The 26,839-nt window shown below is 39.6% G+C and overlaps 1 protein-coding gene across 3 annotated transcripts; it reads left to right on the forward strand.

Moving 5' to 3' along the window:
- The first annotated feature begins 468 nt into the window (after positions 1-468).
- LOC105007996 (phospholipase A and acyltransferase 3) lies at positions 469-26,839 on the forward strand. Of its 3 annotated transcripts, none has more exons than XM_034295031.1 (5): positions 469-673; positions 7,318-7,426; positions 21,832-21,968; positions 22,242-22,373; positions 25,489-26,839. In XM_034295031.1, the coding sequence occupies exons 1-5, from the start codon at positions 659-661 to the stop codon at positions 25,600-25,602; spliced, it is 507 nt and encodes a 168-aa protein (XP_034150922.1). In that variant the 5' UTR covers positions 469-658; the 3' UTR covers positions 25,603-26,839. The 3 variants fall into 3 exon arrangements, with proteins under 3 accessions (XP_034150922.1, XP_028979172.2, XP_034150923.1); XM_029123339.2 differs by having other exon boundaries at positions 25,498-26,839; XM_034295032.1 differs by having other exon boundaries at positions 7,318-7,393.

Here is a 26,839-nt window from a genome sequence, read left to right on the forward strand (position 1 = left end):
TTTATCTCACTGCCATTAGAGTATAAAACCATGCATTCTGTAATGTAAGCATTCCATTTTGAAGAAAAGTAGTGATATTTGAAATGTTGACTGTATTCCACCACACACACACACGCAAACACACACACACCCACACAATAATTTCTTCCATTGGCCTACAATGGGAAAATGGTTGAATCTGGTAGAAGAGTTTTTGTGTGCACGTGTGTGCGCACACACTATAAATAGGAGAGTTCTGCTTTCAGTCCCTGCCGTATTATTGTACAGCCACGTAATTATTACAGTGTTCTCTACTTAATTAAGCAAGCTATCCGAATTCCCCTAATATCCTGTTTTTTTGTTATCTTCTGCTCACCGTGTTTTTTCAGTCGTTTCCAGACCCTTGTTCCGAGACTCGTCCTGCACCTCCCTTCCTTCCTACTTAACTGAACCCTGCCTGACCATTCGACCATTCTTGCCTCCCGGACTTCGTACCTCTGCTACACCCTTGACAATAACATTTGTAATTATACCACATTCACTCCCATTTATGTTACAACCCTGAAGGCAAATAGATGGTGAAACATTGTTGGTTTGGCCAGTAGGTTATACTGTATGACTGGAAGCTTAAACAGTTTGAATATTTGTGTAGTCTGAAGAAGAAGGGAAAAAAGCAACTATGGCTCTAACATTGGTAAGTAAAGGTGTCTTTATGTAGTTTACCTGTTGTATTATTAAACATTTATATATTGATAATAACTGCATGACTGACAATAGTAATACATTTATAATTTTGATCTGAGAACTTTACTGTACTTCCTAAGAATTGTTAGAAATCAGCCATTTCATTTAGTGGTTGTAATAATTATCGCAAACCCGTTTGTCAAGGGAGAGTAATTCAATTATTGATTGCAGCTTTAGAAAGTCTTGTTCATGAGGTTATGGACCTGGTCTTCCTTACACAAACTCAATCTCATCTTACTCAATCTCTTCTCACTGTAATATTGGTTACAAGCTGATATATACATTGAAGGGTGTGTCTACCTAGCAAAGATCAAGTTTCCAAGACAGTAACCCCCATGCCAAATGTCAATGTGAACATTCCTGGGGTTATCAATCAATCAATCAATCAAAATTTATTTATAAAGCGCTTTTTACAACAGCAGTTGTCACAAAGTGCTTTACAGAGACACCCGGCCTTAAACCCCAAGGAGCAAACAACAGTAGTGTTGAATTTCAGTGGCTAGGAAAAACTCCCTAAGAAGGTCGAATTTTAGGAAGAAACCTAGAGAGGACCCAGGCTCAGAGGGGTGACCAGTCCTCTTCTGGCTGTGCCGGGTGAGATATTAAGAGTCCAATTGGAATAATAAATAAATTTCTCTTGGCTAAATCCAGAGTATATTTGATTTTAGACTAGGTCAGAAGTATGACCAGGTGGACAAGGACAGGAACAGCAACGGTCCCCCCAAACCAGGTAATCCGCAGGTGTGGACCAGGACCTCATCTCCTTCTAAAATTTAAAATTGGAGGAAACTGAGAAAAGTTAGTAGTACATCCCTCATGTCCCCCAGCACAATAATATAGCAGCGTAACACCTTGGAAACTGAGACGGGGGGGTCCGGTGACACTGTGGCCCTACCCGGGGGAGGCCCCGGACAGGGCCCAACAGGCAGGAAATCAATCCAACCACATTGCCAGGCATCAACCAAAGGGACACCCACCAACCGCAACCCCCCTGAATGAGGGCCGAGTATTGCTAGTAGCGTACAGCCCAACTGCACAAGTGCGCAATAGAGAATCAACAACAAGCCAGTGACTCTTCCCCCGAAGGGCATTGGAGGGAGGGCATCCCAGTGGCGACGAGAGCCCACCTGGCAAGACAGCAAGGGTGGACAGTATCAAGCCTACTGGTCACCTTCACGCCCCCGGGCCAGGCTACACCTAATTATAAACCGTGCTGTAGAGATGAGTTTTTAGTAGACACTTGAAAGTTTGCACTGAGTTTGCATTTCTAACCTTAATTGGCAGATCATTCCACAGGAGTGGAGCTCTATGAGAAAAGGCCCTGCCGCCAATTGTTTGTTTAGAAATTCTAGGTACAATTAAAAGGCCTGCGTCTTGCGATCTAAGGTTACGTGTAGGTATATATGGCTGGATCATTTCAGCAAGGTAAGTAGGAGCAAGTCCATGTATTGATTTATAGGTTAAGAGTAAAACCTTAAAATCAGCCCTAACCCTAACAGGCAGCCATTGTAAGCATGCCAGGACAGGAGTAATGTGTTCAAATTTTTTTGTTCTAGTTAGGATTCTAGCAGCTGTGTGCAGCACTAATTGAAGTTTATTTATTAATTTGTCTGGATAACCAGAGATAAGAGCATTGCAGTAATCTAATCTAGAAGTAACGAAAGCATGGATAAATTTTTCTGCATCAGTTTTTGATAGGAAGTTTCTAATTTTTGCGATGTTTCGAAGATGAAAATAAGCAACTCTTGAGACATATTTTATATGTTCTTCAAAGGAGAGGTCAGGGTCAAGGGTAACGCCAAGGTTTTTTACAGTTTTTTGGGATACGACCATGCAGCCGTCGAGGTTCACAGTGAGATCTGCTAACAACGCTATTTGTTTTTTGGGTCCTAAAAGGAGCATTTCTGTTTTATTTGAGTTTAAGAGCAAGAAATTCTCTGTCATCCACTTCCTAATATCTGAAACGCATGCTTCCAAAATAGCTAATTTAGGGGCTTCTCCATGCTTCATTGAAATATATAACTGTGTGTCATCAGCATAACAGTGAAAGTTAATATTGTGATTTCGGATTACATCGCCCAGAGGGAGCATGTATAGTGAGAAAAGTAATGGGCCCAGAACCGAGCCTTGAGGAACTCCAAAGCATACCTTTGACTTGTCAGAGGATATGCCATCCACACTAACGAACTGATATCTTTCAGATAAATAAGATTTAAACCAGGCTAGAACATCTCCACGTAGCCCAATATTGGTTTCCAGTCTCTCTAAGAGAAGGGAGTGATCAATAGTGTCAAAAGCAGCACTAAGATCAAGAAGCAACAGGACGGATGCGGAACCTTTGTCTGAGGCCATTAGAAGGTCATTTGTTACCTTCACGAGTGCAGTCTCAGTACTATGATGGGATCTAAAACCAGACTGGAATATTTCATAAATGTTTTTTGTCTTTAGGAAGGCATTCAGTTGTTGGGAAACACATTTTTCTAAGATTTTTGAGAGGAACGGGAGGTTCGATATTGGCCTATAATTGTTTAATATGTCGGGATCTAGATTAGATTTTTTTAGAAGAGGCTTAATTTCCGCAATTTTTAGTGAGTTTGGTACGCATCCGGAGGAAAGGGAGCAATTTATTATGTTCAGCATTGGCTGACCTAGCACAGGAAATAACTCCTTAAGTAATTTTGTAGGAATCGGGTCTAGCTGAGAGTTTGTGGGTTTAGAACTCATTACAAATTTTGTAAATGTGTCGAGCGATACGGTATCAAAAAACTCAAGTGTCCCCATTGACACCTGATCAGGGAGGCTCCGGAAATTTTCCGGACAACCGAGATTTTTAGGACCATAACTATTTAGGGATTCAGTTATTTGTTTTCTAATGGTGACGATCTTTTCATCAAAGTAGTTCATGTATTCATTACAACTAAAGTGAAGACCCACTTCACATGCTAAGCTTTGCTTTTTTGTTAACTTTGCAACTGTATCAAAGAGAAATTTTGGATTGTTTTTGTTCGCCTCAATCAGGTTGGAGAAATAAGCTGATCGAGCAGACGTGAGTGATTTTCGGTATTGTACTGTACTGTCTATCCAGGCTAGTCTAAATACTTCCAACTTGGTGGAGCGCCACTTTCGCTCCAATTTTCTGGAGGCTTGCTTAAGTGCTCTAGTATTGTCGGTGTACCAAGGAGCAAGTTTCTTGTTGCGTATTTCTTTAGTTTTTAGTGGTGCAACTATGTCTAATGTATTTCGCAGTATTGAGTTTAGATCCTCGATTTGATCGTTTACAGATTTATTTACTCTGTCATTTAAGAGCGAACTAGTAAGAATATCAAGGAATTTATTTGTAATCCGAGAATTTATAGTACGGCTTTTGAAACTCATTGTTTGGGGGGCAAGTGAATTTCTTGTTTTAACGGTAAATGTAATAAGACAGTGATCCGATAATCCAGGATTTTGGGGGTAAATTATTAGATCTACAATATCTATTTCTCGTGACAGGACTAAATCTAAGGTATGATTGTGGCAATGTGTTGGACCTGAGACATGTTGGATGAAACCCATTGAGTCTATTATGGCTTGAAAGGCTTTTTGAAGAGGATCATGGGGGTTTTCCATATGGATATTGAAATCGCCCAGAATTAGAATACTATCTGCCATGACTACAAGGTTAGACAAGAATTCTGGAAACTCATTGAGGAACAATGTGTATGGCCCGGGGGGCCTATAAATAGTAGCTATGTAAAATGATTTATCGGCCTGGTTAACTTTCATGAGTAAAACTTCGAAAGAATGAAACTCTGTGATATGTTTGAGAGTAAGTTTATATTTACTGTCATAAATATTTGCGACACCCCCTCCTTTTCGGGATGCACGAGGGATATGATCACTAGTATAGCCAGGAGGAGAGGCCTCATTTAAGGCAGTGAATTCTTTAGGCTTTAGCCACGTTTCACATAAACCAATAGCATCTAGTTTATGATCAGAGATTAATTCATTTACCGCAACTGCCTTTGGAGCAAGAGATCTAATATTTAGGAGTCCCATTTTGAGATGCGAAGTGATACAATTATTTTTATTTTTGACCGAGGTGGAGGAAGGCTTTATCTTAATAAGGTTGTTTTTGTTAGCACTACCTTGTTTAACTTTTCTCAGCCTGGAACGAGTCACAGTGGCAATAGGTAAAGCTGTACTAACTACTCTGGCTATGCTATTGACAGACTCCACTATGCTAGCAGGCTGGCTAACAGCCTGCAGCCTGACCTGCACCCTATCTCATGTTAAAGCTATAGGAGTGAGACTCCTGTCAATGTTCCTAGACAAAAGAAGAGCACCACTCCAGCTAGGATGGAGTCCGTCGCTCCTTATCAGAGCACAACCTACAGAGAGATAATCTAAACAGGGAGGTTTCTGTTGTTCTCATTGTCTAGGCACATTCACTTCCAATGAAACGTACATTCATATTGTAATTGTTAATACTAAGATTCCACAAAATGTTGATGTATATTAGTTATTGTCCGAACTAAAATACTTTGAGAATTACAAATGCAAATGTAAAATGTAAAAAAATACAAATACAAATGTAAAAAATAGGTGGGGCACAAACCATTTCAAAATATAGGATACATACCAGTAAAGCTACAAAACTCCCTCTTGCTACTGATGTTTATTTAACTGTATAATAAATGTATAATAATAAAACAGCGTGGCTCCACAAAACACTGTTAACAACAGAGCGGCTTCCTTCTATCAGGTGTTGTATTACACATACTGGAGAGAGAGAGAGAGAGAGACCTGCTTTTGTAATTGCTCTCCTTCTCTCTCTCACACACATGAGAAACTTACCATTGTCACATTTACAAACCTATATTAGGAATGCATCCAAGCTCAGAACCAATGTGCCTACAGGGCCATATGCTAACAGCAATGAGCTCAACACCACTGAAGGCCACAACAAAGCGGAAAGACAACTTTTTAGGGATACAGATCCATTCTATGAAAACAACATTAATAGATAAGCATGGGCACACTCGTCACCATCTATATCAATCAATCCAGCACAAAAATATGACCAATGCATGGACCAGCACCACAATGGCAGGATGATAAAATACGCTTTAGGAATGAAGTAATGTAGTTGCTGAATCAGCTGGCTTTCGATGGACAACATGGCCAATGCGTTGAGTCGCGGCTGTCCCATAGTATTGTGATTGAAGGTTTTTACCCTCTTCAAGGTGGAAAAGTTCCTCTCTGACTCAGATGTCGTCATAGATGTTATGATAATTTTCAGCAGAGTGACGGTCTCAGCAAAAGCCTCCTCTAGGTTGTTCTCATGGATGGATCTTAACAGAGACAGGGACGTCTTACCAGTGTGAAGCTCAGTGTGGCGGTACAGAGTGGTCAGCTCAGACTTCAACTTTTCCTCGTTTCCTAGAGGCCTTTCCTAGAAGCTTAGATGTAGGGAATGACAGGACAAATTGTGGGAAGAGCGAGCTGTCAACCAGCTTGGCAGCGATCAGGTGGTCACTTTGTGAAAACCTCGGCTCCACCTGGGAGATGACTGTGTCGCATGCCTCCATCACCGGCGCTGTGTTGGTTACTTGTCGGCCTGGCAGCCCATTCATCAGTTTGCTTCCGCATATTCTGGACATTCTCCTTGAAACGGGTGAGCGCACTGCTAATCCCAGATGCATCGATGCTCAGGTTTTGCAGAGTGTTGTATAAAACATCAACTTCTGGCATAAGGAAGGATTTTTTTTGCAACAGCTGCAGAAAGGCTCTGTCCCAGAGTGTTTTTGACAGGCCGTATGCCTCACTTATCGTGGCCTCATCCCATCCTAGTTGTGTGTGTCCTCCATACACAGGAGCAGCACAGTGTGGTTTTCCCAAAATGCATTGACAGTTCTACTTTTAAAGTTCCATCGTACAGCGGGTGGCATTGGAATGCATCTCTGCGTTGCCTCAGCACGTGCCGCAACACGTTTTGGAGAAAATGGTGGCAAAAGCAGTTAAATCTGCAAAAAACACCTTCAGGATGCTCATCCCTGTACACTTCATACATAGAGTCTAACAGTTCGTTTTGTACAGTGCTACATGTCCCTTTGAAGATGGGCTGAGCTTTATAGTGCCTCTGAAGTCTCGAATCGCCCTCACACATGAAAATGCATCTGAATATTCCAGGATTCAAGGAGTCCACCGACTCGTTGTGCCCCCGCAGTGCGGTTTCACATTTTCCACACAGTTTAATACATGTTATGATCCGACTGAGAATGTACCTGTTTTCCTCCACCTGTTTGTTATGCTGCTCAATGGAGTGCCTGTCAACTTGGGCTGCGACATTTACCCTTCCAAGTAAGCCCAATGTCATTATATAGTTTACATGTTCTATTTAGTATATATGTATATATTTATAATAAAAGGTTTTTGATTGACTGAGAAACGTACAATGATAAACATGCTATCATGATTTGGTTTTGATCTGAGAACTTTCCCTTTTGTTTTAAAAGGCAGAATTCATAATTGCATATGTTATCCAGAGGGTTTCTAGCATTAACACTCCTACATGTTGCTAAATTATACTTCATGTTTTTATTCTGTTCACAGGATGATAAAAAGCCGAAGCCAGGGGATATGATAGAGATATTCAGACCGGGCTACATGCACTGGGCATTATACATTGGTAATGATCTTGTCATTCACCTGGCCCCACCCTGTGAGTAATGCTCTTGAGTATAATTACATCTTTATATAAGATATAGTACAGTAAGCTGTTGTACAGCTGCCAAGCTAACAACTCCTTAAAATAAAATAATTCACTTGATGCTATGCAGTTCGAAAAGGGCCACTGTCGTATGCATCAACTAAGTGTAATCAATTGAGTGTATTTACTAATTAATACATGTACAATGTGGTGCAAATATCCATCTAAGTCATATGCTAGCTGGCTAGCAGTTGGATATTTTGATTTAGCATAGTTCTGGGGCAAGATGTGCCTTTAGCCAGTCAAAAACTTAAACAACACAGGAGTTTGTATAGATGTTTTTCATAAAATCATGTTGTTATTATCACATTAACCTGATGAAGAGTAGACTGAACAAGTATATATTTCATGTAATCACTTTTATATCAATTGGGTGTTATTTTATTAAATATTCAAGCAGGTTACTTAAGCCTAAGGCCTCTTATTTTTTATTTTTTTTGCCTTTGATTCTTCTACATTTGATTGCCAAGAAAGGGAGGTTGATGAACAATTAGGTACACAGTTTGGATTTTTGTGTGTGCGTCAAGGACAGCGGGTGCATCTTCTTATCTGTACTCTTGCTCCACTGCTATCCCATGATCAGTAGAATGAGTGGTTGTTGTTTTAATCTCATATGGAGGACAGAAGGACCTATGCCTTCTCTTTGACTCTCTTGGGAGAATTTGAGAAATCACGTCACCATCATGCCACCAGTATTTCCTTACAGTGGCTTGGGGAGCGGATTCCAGACGGCTGTGAAGATTGTGGAAGCGTCCGCCCAGAGATTAGCATAATGGGGAGGCGTAATATCATTGTATAACCATGCTGTATAAAAGTGTGTGTCTGATGCTTGGTAGCTTGTTGTTCTGCAGACGAACAAGTTATGGTTTTCCACAACATTTGTGAATCCTAAAATAGACTTTCATGAAAATCATCCAGCTGAGTTAGTCTGCAGAGAACAGCTGTCTTACCATCCTCGGACACCCACTTTTATTCAGTAGCATCTTGCATAACATTACCTGGCCATTCCTTTAAATTAATCCCTGGAAAGATCTTCTCCCCATACGCCACCATTGTTTCACAACCTTCTGAAATCAGTTCTCTATAAAATATTGGTTGTGCAAGTTACAGAAATTTCAATAAAAATAAGCTCTTAATTTTTATGCATTTGATTATACATTGCTTATATATTCATTGTAACTTGATTATTCCAAAATAAGACTTACGCATTATTTAATAATGATTATACTGTTTTCACTACTTGGACATTTTGGGTCCTAGATTCATTTCTGTAACAGATACAACCTATTATGATGTATCCTGGTAATAACAACCCCTCTGGCTACAATAAAAACACATGAAAACAGACATCTGGGTCACTATTTATAAAACTCATCTGTTTGAAAGGCAAAAAAATTTTTTTGGGAAAACATTTCTGCCATTCAGCATCAAGATTTTTTTTTGAAAGCATTATGAGGTTTTGTGTCAATGGTATTTCCTCATACTTTCATGCCTTTACTATCAAATTACACTGTAATTGGGTTGAAACTAATGAAATATTTAAATAATAGAAGGTAAAAAATATAGGCACCCCCCAAAAATTTGGTTCTTCTACCTAGAAATAAAACACTATAAAATAAAAGATTATAACCCTATCTACCTTTTTTATGGTGTAATGACACAAAACGGCCAGAAGGTGGCAGCACTAGATCGCTAGTTACGTTTGGACTTATACATTTTATAAACTCAGAAAAAAACTAAAGAACACCCCCATACTATGTGGATTAAATATTTATTTTTATATCATATTTATAATACAAACGATGTATTATGTTTCAAAACATCATATATAGTCATGTACACCCTTGTAATCTCTATTCTTGTCTACACATTAGCCTTTCTAAGATGCATGGTCAATGTCGTTGCCTGGTGAAAAGTTCCCATAGCAACCCAAACTATACAACTATACAACCCATATTATACACGGACAACCCAAGTTATACACGGAACGCTTCACGAAAGTGGCTACAAATAATATACCATTGGAATCGGACGATTATGGCGAATGTATTTTTCTATATATGCAAATTTATTTATGCAAATGAGCACTGTCCGCGGTTCCGCGGATGTCGACTTAGAAGATATTGATTGTTTGGGTGTGTGATTAACATACTGACTGCCTTTGTAAAGTGTGAGTGTTCTGAAACTTTCCAATGAAAAACCTCTATATATTCCCCCATCGGGGGTGTACTGTATCTAGACGTGGAAACGGTTGGTGTGGAGAACTTAGCCCGGATGTCACAGGTGTGTCGAGGTGCGTGAATAAGGGAGCCAAACGCAGTTACTCTTCTTTTTTTCTTTCTTTCTTAATAACAGAAAATGGCACGCGTAACAACAAGCGTGCAACAGCTTTGCAATTACAAACACCAAACATAGAACAATACCACACAAAGACGCCCAGAAACAAGGGAACTAATATAGGCAACCTAATGAGGGAATGGACACCAGGTGTGTGCAATAACAAGACATGACAGTGCCGTGGGAGGAGGAGCGGCGTGGCTAGAAGGCCGGCGATGACGCGCGCCGAACACCACGTCGGGAGGGGTGGCGCGCGTCCTCCACACGCGTCCTCGTTACACGAGGTCTGTAACACTGGATGTTAGCCGGTTTCTTCTGACAGCACCTACAAACAATACTACAAAGATTCTCAGACAGGGATACAGATTAACACTTTCCACTGGTGACATTAAGTCTCAGTGAGTGGCACCAGCACATGAACTGGTCACACCCCAGAAAATATATTTTATGGAATAGATTAAAACAACAATATTATTTATATTTAATAGAATTTAACTGACTGATATCTGTGTAGTGTTTAAATGCTTGTGGGATCAGGTGGCTGTGCAACGCTACGCTAGTAATATGGTAGTTGTCTACTTAAGACCTGTTTCCACATGTTTTTATGTTATCACAGTTACTCCATCGGAAGGGATGCGTTACTGGAAGTGTCTCAAACGCACAGAAACACAATAAATTTGAATTAGGCATCAGGACAAGTATGATCCACAGCCTGAACAACCATGATACTTGAGAAACATTAGAAGGTCACGCTGATCTGACCAATACAAAATGTTACTGAAGAAGCCAAGAAAATGGGTCTCAAAGCCCCATCAAAGCACTGTTTAGATTATCTTTTTCATTTCTGTCATATTGTAGAGAAACACTTGCTTCAAAAAATACACTTACTGTTTACTATTTCTCTAAGTTGCTGGTTGTAGAAAGGCACATTTCCATTGATGCCTCTCCAATTCATCCTCATTGACAAATCATGTGAGATGATGTGTCCCAAGATCCTCCACACATTCTCTCTCTCACATCACAACCTCCCTTCAGACCTAAATAGTCAATCTTTGAAGAAATAGCACACAGAAAATGGACAGTTAGTTGCAATGAAAGCACCAAATGTCCCTAAAAAAATTAATTCAGTTATCAGTTGTAAGACCTGCATACTGGTTTTGTCTTAGCTAATAATACCTAAATACTTTCAAAACTAAATTCTAATGCCTGATTCTAGTCCAGGCATAATTGTCTGAAAATCATTGGGTGAATTCTATAAAATGTATATGAAGGGGAAGCTTTATAACGTTTCACAATAAGCACAGGGAATTGTGAATGAGAAACAAATTAAATTTTTGAAAGATTGATCAATCACAATCACAGTAATTAACTATTAATGTTTGTGAACACTAAAATAAAATGTAACATACTTGCTATGAATACTATCCTAACATTGTATGGAATCCATGCTTCTCCAGGATGCTCTCAAGCTTTTGTAGCGGCCACAAGCACACCCCATCTTTGATCCACAACTGTGACCCCAACCTCATTGCTTTCTTCAAATATGACTATATGATAAATCACCTTCAAGAGAAAAAACTAAAGTATTTAGTTCTGGAGGTTGATTGAAGATAAATAGCCAGTAATGAACAAACACATAATATCCAAGGATATCTCAGTGAGCGCAGTTCGATAATGAAGTATGAAATGCATCACACAACCCAGGTAATGCTAAGAGGCTGTATTCAAAATTCATTGTATTAACAGTCTTGTGAGAGAAGACATGATCACTTCAAAGAAGTTCAGTGGCTTGATTGTGCACCAGCCAACCATATCAAATAAAAGGTTCACCTTTCATGATAAATATCGCAACCACAAGACCTATAGCAAGTTTGGAATGGCGCAAGAACAAAAGGTTAAATGTCCTACAGTAGCACTGCCGGCCTAGGCTCAGCTACGGCTGGTATTATGTGGGCCGGAATTGGCATGCCGTGATAAAAAAGGAATCGAATCCCATGCTCGACCCATGTTTGTGCCACATGACACCGGCCATAGCGGAGTCTGGGCCAGCAGTGCTGGTTAATTTCCGCATGTGGCCTGGAATCATCTGCTATCTGGGTCTTCTTGCACAATATTTAGATTCCAGAATCATGTTTCCAATCTGAATAAGGGATTTTTGCTGGATATTAGGATTTGTTCAGAATAGACAAACAGACTGGCACAATTTGTGAATGACACGATTCTCTCGTCTTTTCACTTGACGAAAGTCAGTTATCGTCACCTATGGTGATATGATGTCATTCACCTATGATGTCATTCACAAATGGCTTATTAGCTGTTAAAACAGTCAGTGGCAAAAGAGGATTTGTTCAGGATAGACAAAAGCTTTGCAGGCTACAACCTTCAGTAGCTACATTATAGGAAGCCCAAAATAAAACAGTTTACTCCTATATTGCGACTATTTCTGGTGGGTTTTTCGAATTATGTATTAGGATTTGTTCAGGTTAGACAAATCTTCACTGGCTACTTCACAGATTCTCTCGTCTTTTCACCTGACAAAAAAGTCAGTTATCATCACCTATATTGATAGTTATTGTATCAATGTCGTTTACGAATGGCTAATAAGCTGTTAAAATGTCCAGTGGCAAAAGCCATAAAGTTCAAAGATGCTATTTGCGGTGGAGGTAAATTTAATAAGAAAGGTTAGTCAGTTTAACATAGTGCTTAATGATGTCAAGCGACATATTCAAACTCGGTGTGATCTTAATTTGTGACAAAATGATCTAATAATGAAATGCTATACCAACAACCAGCAAATGTGGTGTAGTGGTTAAAGACAACATTTTAAGTCGGAGACCTGGATTCGAATCCAGGGAGAGCAACAACAATCATCGCTTTTTACTGTGGGCCGGCTGAACTAGGCTAGCCTGGTTTCTTGTTTCTTGGTTTCAGTGTTATGATTCAACCTTTTTCTATGAAAATGGTTTGTTTTACCAACAGCCATCAGTGATACCCCAAAACCTACAGCCAATCAGAGTGATACCCTAACACCAGCACCAACCAAACTTTGTTAAAGCTGCACTAGGTAGGATTTCAGTTGCAGTGGAATGTCAATTTATAATTTTTGGAGCATGTTGCTACTTCCCAGCCAATTCGGCTCCAGCAATCCTTTTCCAGCTAATCCTGTTCTTCCTTGGCTTATTTTGTGTTTGCCATTTTTCCTGGATGATATAACATCAGTACACCATAGGGAGCAGAGTTTGCTTACTGGTAAGATACTATAATGGCAGCTAGAGACTAGGACGACAAACTGTCAATTTCTCGTCTACTACAGCATACACTATGAAAACCGCAAAGAGGCGAAAGACTTAGACCTACTCTCTATAGCTACCTACCAGGAACCCTAAGCAAGGTGTAAGAAATCAGCCATTTCGTATAGGGTTTGTAATAATTATCGCATACCCGTTTGTCAAGGAAGAGAGAAATTATCTTATTTATTGGAGCATTACAGTCTTGTTCATGAGGTTACGGACATGGTCTTCTTTACACAACCTCAATCTCATCTCACTCAATCTCTTCTCACTGTAAATAATATTGTTGGTTACAAGCTGATATATACATTGAAGGGTGTGTCTACCTAGCAAAGATCAGGTTTCCAAGACAGTAACCCCCATGCCAAATGGTCAATGTGAACATTCCTGTGGTTAGTAGAGCGCAACCTACAGAGAGATAATCTAAACAGAGAGGTTTCTGTTGTTCTCATTATCTAGGCACATTCACTTCCAATGAAACGTAGATCTCATCTCATCTTCATCCGCTTATCCGGTATCGGGTCACGGGGACAGCAACTCCAACAGGGAACCCTAAACTGCCACATTTGACTGGGGGATCCCGAGGCCTTCCCAGGCCAGTGTCGAAATATAATCTCTCCACCTAGTCCTGGGCCTACCCCGAGGTCTCCTCCCAGCTGGACATGCCTGGAACACCTCCTTAGGGAGACGTCCTGGGGGCATCCTTACCAGATGCCCGAACCACCTCAACTGGCTCTTTTCGATGCAAAGGAGCAGCGGTTCTACTCCGAGTTCCTCTATTCCGAGTTCCTCATCATAATATGTATGAAACGTACATACTAATTGTAATTGTTAATGCTCAGATTCCACATTCCCCCCTACCAAACATTTAAACAAAAACATTACGTTTGATAAAACATCACAAGTACAAATCAATTCCAAATGAAAAGAAAAGGCCCTTATGTTAGAAATGACTAAGACAAAACAACAAAAGGAGTATCTGACCAATCAGGTCGTATTGTTCCTCAAATGAAAATGAATGTAAACAAGACAATTGACACACCACACTCCAACACATAACTCAATGTATGACAGTCATCAATCCCGTCCCCACCTCAGATCATAAAGGTCAAGAAACATTTTGACATCAACAGGTTATTATCAGTGTTAACGGTGTTCAGCAGAAAATTAGACTCAACTTGACATGATTAAAACATGTCTCCCAAAGTCCATTGAACAATCAAAACCGCCTTGTCCGTATCATGATCCATGCGACAATATCATACAAAAGACTTATGCATATTGTAGAATCTGAGCATTAACAATTACAATATGAATGTACGTTTCATTGGAAGTGAATGTGCCTAGATAATGAGAACAACAGAAACCTCTCTGTTTAGATTATCTCTCAGTAGGTAGCGCTCTAATGACAGGAATGTTTACGATGGCCATATGGCATGGGGGTTGACTTCTAAAAAGTTAGAAACGCCCTTAATGTATAGGCTAGCTGGTAACCAACATTACAGTGAGAAGAGATTGACTGAGATGAGATTGAGGTTGTGTAAGGAAGACCAGGTCCGTAACCTCATGAACAAGACTTTCTAATGCTGCAATAAATAATATACTTTCTCTCTCCCTTGACAAACGGGTATGCTAATTATTACAACCACTATACGAAACGGCCGATTTCTAACAATATCCTGTTGTACCTGTGACAGATTCTACCTGTAAAATAGGGAAAACCTCTACCTTTGACAGGGACCACCTATAATAGGGAACAATTCACTGTCCACACATAACATGATAGCCATCATAATGCAGATAATTAAGCATCATCACAAAAAACGCCAAAGACCAATATTGGGATTGTCATCATATAGAGTTTCCCACCTGTCTTGCGAGAAACAAGCCTTCATACATATGAAATCATCATATCAGTTCATTTAGGAAAATCTTAGATTGTAAGTAAAGAAATTAGTTTCCAATCAAGTGTCCTTCAGAGTTCTTGTTTTCAGTTCTTTGTCTTGTATCAGTGATGAAAGTTCCACAATCGGTTATTGCAGTCAGTGTGATATGGACCCAGCAAATATCCTGGTCGTCCTAACAAGTCAGTGTAAGTGTATAATGAAACAGTGAGTTACCAACACTTCACTAATTCAAGATTAACACCACAACAGTGTCTTCCTCTGTGTTGGAACCATGTTACCTTTCCAGTCAACTGGCCCGTGGTACTCTGACCTGTTGTCGATGACCTGTAGTCGCTGTAGATGATTCATCTAGAAATGGAGTGTGAAGCCAAGTGATCTGACCCTGGCATCGTTCTGCCTTGTGAGTGGTCATGAAGATTTGGAACAGATTCAACCAGTGTAGTTGTAGAAATCCTTTTTGAACATGTTGCTGGTACTCACACACTCAGTTGTCTGTGTCCAGTAAGTGACGTGATGTATCATCAGAAAAGGGGTTGTAATGTCCTGATCTGTTGAAAGTATAACTACAAAACAACGATTAGTGTGGTCCAAAAGTCCATCGGACTTTCATCCACTGGGTATGGTTCCGCCAACTCCCAACAATGAAGACAATAGATCAGTCCTGAAAACTTGTGGATCTCAGAAGTTTCATCATTAGAGTGAAGCATACACCCTATTCAGACAAGTTTCCATAAAAGTCTATGTCAAAGTTCCTTTTCCATCCAGAACTGGCTTGGTTGTTTTTTGACTCCTTGTGTTATATTAATGCACGATAGCAGCTACCAGATTGTCAGACTTGACTTTGCTTAGCCAAATCAGAAATGGTTAGATCTATTCTATTAAACCTTTAAAATGTTAGACCTTACATCAAACAAAACAATCTCCAAATAAACCAATTAAAAACATCCTGTGGATGTAAAATGTAAAACATAACAGATGTCAATGCTCAGTTATAATTATGCAAACAGGAAAAACTCTATTTTTTTACATAACTCCTTATAAATACCAATTTGATTTGCCTTGAGCCCTAAGCTCAACTCTTTCCAATCATAATAAATTATCATATCATACACCCCCACTGCCTTCACGTCATTAAGTCAATAAAAAGTGACACCATGAGTGAATGCAGAACAATGACAAAAATACGGCCACAGGAGGCACCATCCTGAACCCGCATTGGCCATCTTTTCAGGACAGACATGAAAAATAGAGAATTGGTAGTAGGGATGGATCTATAATCCATTCGATAATCCATTCCATTCGATGCATCCTGTATATTCATCAAAACAAAGTGAACAATGAAAAAAAACATGAACATTCACTAACACAAAGACATCAATGTGCAACACGGTCGCTTGTGCAAAAGGAATTATAAACCATATAACCCATTAACAGATTTTGTAATATAGCTCAAAAGCTTTTACCACAGTTCCATCACACAGGTCTGTGAAATTGGCTTTCATGCATTTATAATATGCTGTAGTTTCCTGGCACATGCCTAACTAAATAGTTGCAACCACCAGGGCAATTGTATTAGCATAGCTACATCATACAAATGTAGCTTTTTTTACAGGAAACGGCCAAACTACCTCACGGCAAACACAAATTGTCTTGATAACCTTCTAAATTTTAGGGAATTCACAAACTTAGATTAATTTTTATTCCAAATAGTGGCGGTCAGCCAAACCCTGAATCACAACATTTATGCTTTTTCTTTGTTCTATCATCAACAATGGGGGATGACTTTTGTTCTCCACCCTCACCCTGCTTTCAAAATAATCATTTCAACAATAAAGCTACTGAGAGGAAAATATAATTAGCTTTCACTTAATGTTTGTTTATCCCAAAAGTGAATATGCTTATGTTGAGGAAATAACCACAGTTGAGACCAGTCTGAACACTCAATTTTACCGCTTAGTAACAGGCTACCCTGCTTTAATGGGAGAGGTTGTTTGGGGTCATCCTAGGGGTCTGCCCCCTTCCTGAAGCTCTGAGCTCCACCCATTTATGGTGAGCCATTAAAAAGGACAAATGTTTGTTTATGGTCCTCAGACTATCCTATCAATTTAGCCGACATCCTTTGTTAACTGAAGATTTTGATTTAGTGTCCAACCCATCTAATATTTTTGCAGTTTGTGCTTATCATTATCTACACAACAATTCAACATTAGGGTGGAAATTAAGAACTCGTAAGAATGGTGATGTCAGAAAACAGATGTATGACTTCACTAAAATCAAGGTACAATAAGTAATCCAAAGGAAACTCAATGTAGGCCTCAATGTAGGCCTGACTGTTACATCAAAACCCTATTTGTTCATTAGTCAATTTACCTTTTTAGAATTTAAACTCCATTAACAAGTATCAGACGTTGGTTTTAAAAACAAGTATTATCCCAGTTATCGTTGGTAAATACAAATAAGAGAAACTATATCATGTAACCATACTCAATTCAGCATTTAAAATACATCAAATTTTTGTTGTGGGGAGTAAACTCGCTTTAGCTTTATTACCCTTTTTTTAAGGCTATGACTATATCATCAAAGCAATAAATAAGTTTGACTCAAAATTACATAAGTACACATGACAAAGCACAACAAAACAGGTTATTTCTTGAATACCCATTAAAACAGGTTTAAGCATGACAGAACAAAACAGGCTATTTCGAAAGCCTATTAAAACATGCTATATAACATCCAAGGGTTTCTCAAACTATATGTAATATTCAATAAAATAAGCTTGGCTATTACTGAGGAAGGTGATCAGGTTTCCTTGATAAGTTCCAGCTTCATTTAATGGTTAGGTACGATACATTTTAGGAAATAAATATTTAAGAACTCTGAATCAATGATTATGAAAGCTCAGGTCAGTTCCTAGTATCGTCTATGATTCCAGGATCCCATAAGAGAGACTCCATCTTGAGACTACTGTCGGTCAGCCAGGTGGCCAAACAGAATTAATCTTCGTCCATTATGATTGTCTCCTTTCCCCGCCTTTCGACTGTTGTCCTTTCTCGGCCATCTTAACTTTCCTTTGTCTTCTCTCTTCGTATGTACCACACTCTCCTCGCAATCCATCTTGTTTAGCCCAAAAACGTTATTTTTCTTTTCGCACCATGTGCGTCAGAGGCTGCATTCCTCTTGTTGTATTTGTATAACTGGACGGCATTATTTGTTTCGCTGAAATATACTATATCACACATTAATTCTCAAAAAGAAAATGCAGTGTCATCAAACTATAGCGACACAAAATACAGTTCAGCACTGAAACACACCGGTCAACGCCCCAACAAATTGAGACGGACTAGTTGGGTTGTCATAGGGCAGCACTTCTCAAAGTCCGGACTCCGGTCCGGATCCGGACCCAGAGGGAATTCAATCCGGACCCGCCTCCATTTCATATTTCAACCATAGACTGTAAAAAAATATGGACGTAGTGTCCGTGACGTCACCCGTAGGTTTGTGAAGAGCAGTTTTGAAGCCTAAAGTGGGCGGAGCCAACCGTTGCCATTTTGGCAACGCGTCAACGCACGTCACTCCCGGATAAACAGAAATGGGCAAATAGGCGGGATGAGCTCAGCGAGGAGCCTGGATGCTGAAACCTGAAACCTAGCTCGACGTGAACGAGTTTGCTCAGGCTATGCTAATGCTATATGCTACTGGTCTCCCACTAAGTGACTAACAACAGCTGACTTGAAGTAAAGCCAAAACTTAAAGTTCATGTTTTTGCCCTTCGAAATACTATTAAGACATAGCTAAAAGTGAGACTGTAGCTGTTTCTCAATGTCAAGGAAGGATCCTTCGAAGCCAGAATTTGGAGGATGCTACGTCATCGACGTCCGTCGAAGGACCGTTCCAATGTCGAAGATCCTCCGAATCCCACCAAGGACTGAGTCCTTCGTTCAGAGTATTTCCCATAGACGGCAAAGGATGCATATGTGTATCCTTCGCGCTCCTATATTACCCACAATCCTATGTGCACGGCTTTGCCAGCTCGTAAAAAAAAAACGGGGCAATATGACGGGGTTTAACGTTACCGTACCTTTGTTAAAACGGTAGTACATAAAAATAAAGTTTAATGTTTAAATGCCAGTACAAATTGCTATTGATAATTAGCTAGATACCTCACGAGCTAACGGTAGGCTAGCTAGCTAGCTAACTGAACCGAACTGGACCTGTCATATTAGCTAACAGTTGTTAGCTTGGTTGCCGTCACCGGCATTTCTTTTATAAATCACTACTAGACGAAGGCGGGCCTTTTCACTGACGTAATGACGCAATGACGTGCACTTGGTAGCCTGTTCCATTGTAGGTGTTCTTCGAATGCTAAGGAGGAGCCTGGCCTAGCCTCTGAAGGATCCTTCCTTGGAAGGACTAGTCCTACCAAGGAAGGATCCTTGACATTGAGAAACAGCTTGTGTATCGTGATGCTGTATTATTCTGCTAGTTAAAGTGTAATAACTTACAGTATTGCTGTGAGCTTGTGTTTCATGCACAAACAGAAGTTCAAGTAAATGCGCTAGAAATCCGTGCTCATTCAGGTGTGCATTAGTTTATTGCATGGACGGAAAGCACTGACACCTCCAGGAATTTGCATCTGACGGTACATAAGCATATCTAACGTTAGTCTGTTCAGTGAGAGCAACGGTACCGCAGAACGAGTGTAGCCTCTATATCTATAGACATTTTAAACGTTTTTAAATCTGGAATCTCCACACAAAAGCAACAAAATTGTCAGACATCCATGAGTGCATGTTCACAGAGAAAAACAACAGAAAAACAGCCCTGGTTGTTCTCTTGATACTCGACAACGACGGAATACAAAGACGTGGGCGAAGGTATAATGTGTGTATTAAATTGTATGAAATAATCCAGAAAAAAAAGCAAGAACATGGCCAATATGTCCAGTTCAGCAGCTGGAATTAGCTGAGGAAGAAACGTGATGGCTGGCTAACAGCTAACAGCAGACCAACAGCTAGTGAGAGCGAGTGAGAGACCAACAGCAGCAGCAATCCACCTGTCAGTTAACAGAGTGCACCACGCCCTTAATTATGCAGAAATTAAATATTAACTAAACGGATGAGTTATAAATAAATTCACCCCCCTCACAGTTGTCATGAAGGGCAAAATTTGCTGTATAGACCAAAACTGTATAGACCAAAACAAATTTTAGAAGGAGATGAGGTCCTGGTCCATACCTGCGGATTACCTGGTTTGGGGGGCCCGTTGCTGTCCCTGTCCTTGTCCACCTGGTCATACTTCTGACCTAGTCTAAAATCAAATAGACTCTGGATTTAGCCCAGAGAAATGTATTTATTATTCCAATTGGACTCTTAATATCTCACCAGCCAGAAGAGGACTGGTCACCCCTCTGAGCCTGGGTCCTCTCTAGGTTTCTTCCTAAAATTCGACCTTCTTAGGGAGTTTTTCCTAGCCACTGAAATTCAACACTACTGTTGTTTGTTCCTTGGGGTTTAAGGCCGGGTGTCTCTGTAAAGCACTTTGTGAAAACTGCTGTTGTAAAAAGTGCTTTATAAATACATTTTGATTGATTGATTGAAAACAACATACTGACTGCTCTGTATTTTGCACCATGCATGTTACTTTTGTGGTATTTTGTTAAGAAAAATCCAGACACTTAAATTAATTCTTTTGGCGCTTTTTGCACTTATTTTTTCATAAAATTAATGTTAATTTGTTATACATGTTTATTAAAAACACATTTTATAATTACCAATAGTTCCAGACCTTTGTCTGGAAAAAAAAAAAAACAACTTCTTCCTTGCGATTGCAAATCGAGCCCCTAAGCTCTACAGCCGAAGTTCAGCAGAATTGTTAAAACATATCCATCGTTTTAGAAATCAGCCGTTTCGTAGAGTGGTTGTAATAATTATCGCATACCCGTTTGTCAAGGAAGAGAGAAATTATCTTATTTATTGGAGCATTACAGTCTTGTTCATGAGGTTACGGACCTGGTCTTCCTTACCCAACCCCAATCTCTTCTCACTGTAATGTTGGTTACAAGCTGATATATACATTGAAGGGTGTGTCTACCTAGCAAAGATCAGGTTTCCAAGACAGTAACCCCCATGCCAAATGGTCAATGTGAACATTCCTGTGGTTAGTAGAGCGCAACCTACAGAGAGATAATCTAAACAGAGAGGTTTCTGTTGTTCTCATTGTCTAGGCACATTCACTTCCAATGAAACGTACATACATATTGTAATTGTTAATGCTCAGATTCCACAAAGGCAAAGATGATCGAACTCTGAGATGGCGCTTTTTTTGGAACAGGTGATTCTATTTTTAATTTTCTTTTGTTTTTTAATGTCATTGTCTGTCGGGCATTGGTGCAAAACCGTTTTCTGACCGGTGAGTAATTGTAAAATGCTGTAATTGTAAAAATCCTATGTAGTGCAGCTTTAAAAAATGTTTTTATATTATGTTGGTTAAATTTGAATTGTAGCTATCTGGCTGAAACATTGCAACCTTTACAGTAGCTATCTGGCTAAAATATTGCCACCATGGCAAAACAAGGAGCACAGAAATGGATGGACAAATTTAAAAGAGAACGTCAAAATATGTGTAGAAGTTAATGGCTGATTGTAACTGAGTAGGTTATGAATTGAAAAGATGTGACATTGCCTAATAAATTACCTGTGTTGAAATCAAAGTGGTTTGAAAATAGCCTAGTTATGAATTAAAACATTAAACAATAAAACATTTATGATCTATTTTTAGACAGTAATCTAATTACTTTTAATTAACCCTGGTCTTCTATACCCAGCTGAGCTGCCTGGAGCTGGGTTCAACAGCAAAGGGTCTGTGTACAGCAGCAAGGCAAAGGTAAAGATGGAGAAGATCTGGGTTGTGGTGGGGGATGATCAATGGCGTGTCAACAACCAGCTGGATGACAAGTACCAGGTCAGTTAATTTACATGTAAGTACTCTAGCAGATACTTATCAATTTATGTATAATTTTTCTAATTGTTCTATATTTTTCACTTGACCCTCTTTGGGAATCAAACCAAAAACACTGACATTCTAAGCACCATATTCAACTGAACTACAAAGGATTACTGGACTTGCATGAGTGTGATACATAAATCCCTTTATAGTGCACTCCTTTTGGATAAGAGCCTGCTTAATGACCAGTTTTTCACATTAAAGTGTTTTTTAAATGGTGTATTATTCCAGGTCCGACCCATCCATGAAATACTGAGGGATGCCCAGGGTTATGTAAACACAGTGCTACCCTACTGCTTGTTCAGTCAGAACTGTGAGCACTTTGTCACTGAGGTGCGATACGGGAAGGCTGAGTCCCGACAGGTAGGGACTACCCTAAGTTTGTTTTGAAATCAGTTGTATACTGTGATGTTTCAAGAGTAACTGATGTACAACCCCATTTCCCAAAAAGTTGGGACACTGGGTAAAATGGAAATAAAAACAGAATGCAAAGATTAGCAAATCATTTAAACCCTAATTTCAATAGAAAATAGTACTAAGACAACATTTATTGTTCCTTGAAAAATATGCCCACTTTGAATTTGATGCCAGCAACACAACAAAAGCCTGGAAAAGTTGTGTAATACAAAAAGATATCCTGGTGGAATATTTCACAACCAATTTGGTAAATTTGCAACAGGTCAGTAACATGATTGGGTATAAAAAGAGCATCCCAGAGTGAATGAGTCTTTCAGAAGTATAGTGAGGGAAAACATTATTTGATCCCCTGCTGATTTTTTATGTTTGCCCACTGACAAAGAAATGACCAGTCTATAATTTTAATGATTTATTTGAACAGTGAGAGTCTGCAAAACATGAATTAGTACTTGGTGGCAAAACCCTTGTTGGCAATCACAGAGGTCAGGCGTTTCTTGTAGTTGGCCGCCAGGTTTGCACACATCTCAGGAGGGATTTTGTCCCACTCCTCTTTGCAGATCTTCTCCAAATCATTAAGGTTTCAAGGCTGACGTTTGGCAACACAAGCCTTCAGCTCCCTCCACAGATTTTCTATGGGATTAAGGTCTGGAGACCAGCTATGCCACTCCAGGACCTTAACTTGCTTCTTCTTGATCCACTCCTTTGTTGCCTTGGCCGTGTGTTTTGGGTCATTTTCATGCTGGAATAACCCATCCACAACCCATTTTCAATGCCCTGGCTGAGAGACGGAGGTTCTCATCCAAGATTTGACGGTACATTGTGGTCATAGGCAACATTCCTCCTCCTCCAAACACAGCGAGTTAGGTTGTTGCCAAAGAGCTTGATTTTGGTCTCATCTGACCACAACACATTCACAGAGTTCTCCTCTGAGTCATTCAGATGTTCATTGGCAAACTTCAGATGGGCCTGTACATGTGCATTCTTGAGCAGGGGGACCTTGCGGGTGCTGCAGGATATCAGTCCTTCACGGCGTAGTGTGTTATTTTGCGGCGTTTACCTCTGGGATCACTGATCAACTTACCTGATCAACTTACTGAAAGTCGCCCCTATCGTACTTGTGCTGCCTTTAAATAGCCTTTAGGTCCCCTTTTGGTCCGTTTAAACTTCTGTCTGGCTGCTCTTCAAGGTGTGGGTATTTCCCAGCTGTAACTCACAAACCTTTGTCAGCCTGTTATCCTCCTATCGGACTCTAAGCCAACCTCCTAGCCCTCAGGGCAATGTCTGCCCAGGTGCAAAGCCAGAGGTTGGATCATTTAATGGCAAGGACACAAGTTTCAGTATCCCTTCCCGGGAAAGAATCCCTGGTCAACCCACTTCTTTTGACCCTACCATACTCTATGAAAAATATACTTACCTTCAAGAAAATATTTTTTAAAGGGTTATCTAACTAATGCTGACCTTCTGTCAGTCCGGGCGTTCTCCACTAAGACTGTATCAGAGGTCAGATCTTTTTATGGCGGGACACAAGTTTCATATTCCTTCTCGGGAACGAATCTCTGGTCAACCCACTTCTTTTGACCCTACCATATACTATCGAAAATATACTTACCTACTTGTAAACCCAGAAAAAACACCTCAAGGAATTAATGACCAAGAGGGAGACAGAGCTCTTACAAGTTCCTACCTTTATTTCGGTTAGACACTCATTAGTACAGACAGCGCCTGGTTCCGGGAGGGTTGAATAGCCAATTGTTTTTTGGTGACTGGTCGCAGCTGTCATGAGATTATTGACAAGATCCTCCCGTGTAGTTCTGGGTTGATTCCTCACTGTTCTCTTAATCATTGCAACTCCACGAGGTGAGATCTTGCCTGGAACCCCAAATCGAGGGAGATTGACAGTTCTTTTGAGTTTCTTCCATTTGCAAATAATTGCACAACTGTTGTCACCTTCTCACCAAGCTGCTTGGCGATGGTCTTGTAGCCCATTCCAGCCTTGTCTCTGACATCCTTGGACAGCTGTTTGGTCTTGGCCATGGTGGAGAGTTTGTAATCTGATTGACTGATTGCTTCTGTGGACAGGTGTCTTTTATACAGATAACAAGCTAAGCTTGGTTACAACCTCCAGACCACAGCTGGCTTTTTTTGTTCTTCAGTTTAGATGTTTTGAAGTGTGTTCAATATTTTAAGAATTTGGTTGATTCTATGTATGATCATGGCAGGAAAGTGATAGACGTGAACTAAGAGGTAAGGAGGGAGAGAAGAGGCCACAAACAAACAGGTAAATCATTGATTTGCCACGCCAAAATACTGTTGACCAGCATCTGAATTTAGGGATGTGTACTGTATGAGTTTAGTTTATGCAGGAGATATGCAGTCATAACAATAGCACTGGTCAGAAAGGCAGCCAGAGCAAGGGAGAGAGAGAGACCACAAAAAAGATAGTGAGAAGTACTAATTCAAGGCAGTCTATCGGAGCAGATTGGAAAACATAAAGCTGGACTAACATGCCTGACTGAGGTGTTACCAATTTCATTGTAGTGTTAGTCATTTTAAAGATTCACTCTGGTTACAATATCATCTATCTGAGATTCCTTTCCAGATGAAAAGTCCCAACATGCAAAAAAAATAACACAGTATAATTGACCAATGCTAGTTCAGAAATCGCTATTTTCTTAAAGTCAAACTACATAGTAAATAGACATTTTGGTGAATACATTAACACTGTAGTTAAATGTTAAATTACCTTGCCCCTGCCCCAAGCGTAGTAGAGGCATCAAATTCTAAATGGGCATATTTTTTCCAGAAAAAAGAAACATTTTCTGGTTCAACATTTGATATGTTGTCTTTGTACTATTTTCAATTAAATATAGGGATGAACTATTTGCACATCATTGCATTCAATTTTCATATGTATTTTACGCAGTGTTCCAACTTTTTTGGAAATTAGGTTGTATTATATTTGCTTGAAGCATCTTTGCTGATACTATTACTAAATTCAGAATTCTCCTCTTACCCAGTTCACTACTTCATTCTGATTCATGTTTATCATTGTTTTTTCCAGGTTCGGCAGGCTGTGGCAAGCAGCGCCTTAGCGGGCTTGGGTCTTATCCTTGCTGGCGCTGTGGCGGCTTTCATCAGAGGTGGAAGCGAAACGAACAAAAATGATGAATACTAATATCCTATGATCACCTGGGACAACTTAAAGGGCTAATAATACTGATAAGCCTACTTTAAATCAATCATGTACAAAATCAAATGTACTAATGTATAACCCAAGCAACTAACAGAATTGCATTAATAGCTTACAGAAAACAAGGACATGTGTAATGTGCAAAAGTAGTAAAGTATAGAACCTGTATGCCTCCATATACATACAGGCTGCTAGAAAAAGCTAGATTGTTTAACATTATATACATCAATACACTTTAATGCTGCTTTCTAATGACTATCAAAAATAATACTTGAACAAAATGTATCCGTATTATCCAATCAATGTTTCATTTTCTAAATTTAAAGATGTTACACTGAAAGCTTCAACGTGCTTGTGTCCAGTGTCCATTTTAAATAATAATAATACATTATATTAATTTCACTAAAGGCATTGAAGCTCCTGAAATGTTTGTGTCACATTCAGTATTTCTTCACCTCTGCTTTATGTGCACATTTTTGTGGTATCATTCCCTTCATTTTTCTCATGATTTCTCAATCGTGATTGATAATGTCCATCTTAAATAGTGAAATATCTATGCAGCAGTCTACATGTCTTTCCTGAGTGGCATCTTGAGTCTTTTGGACACTGTGGAATACTCTCATTACTGTTATTATTAACAGTAATGAGAGTATTAGCATTACAGTATTTGCAGTATTAACATGAATATGCCATTAACTGTTATTATAAACAGTAAAGGCATATTATGGCTATTATTCATACCAGAAGTAATCACACACGCATTTCATATTTTACTTGTGTAATTGATTAATTCTAAGTATTAAAATATGCTTATGTAGGCATGAACCAACCAGCTACATAACTGTTCTGTTTCAGTTAAGCATATTCTGTGAGAGGATGGTGTCACGGTTGTGGAGGTAGGACTCAGGCGCAGAGGTGAAAGAGCGGTAGAGATCCATGGTTTTAATGAAAATAAACAAAACAATAGCAGCAAACGATAGCCAGGATGTGACAGATGTATCTTGATTATTTACCAGTCAGGCAAGTGGGGGGGTAATGTCTGGCTGGGACATCTGTGGAAGGCAGAGTTGGGAAAGTTCTGGGAAAACATTGGCTATCTGGCATGGGGGGTTAACTTCTAGAAACATGATCTGTGCTATGTAGAAACGGCCTTAATGTATAAGCTAGCTGGCAACTAACATTACAGTGAGAAGATAATGGAACGTTCACCGAATGACATCTG

Source organism: Esox lucius, chromosome 11 (genome assembly GCF_011004845.1).
Source record: "Esox lucius isolate fEsoLuc1 chromosome 11, fEsoLuc1.pri, whole genome shotgun sequence".
Lineage (NCBI taxonomy): Eukaryota > Metazoa > Chordata > Actinopteri > Esociformes > Esocidae > Esox > Esox lucius.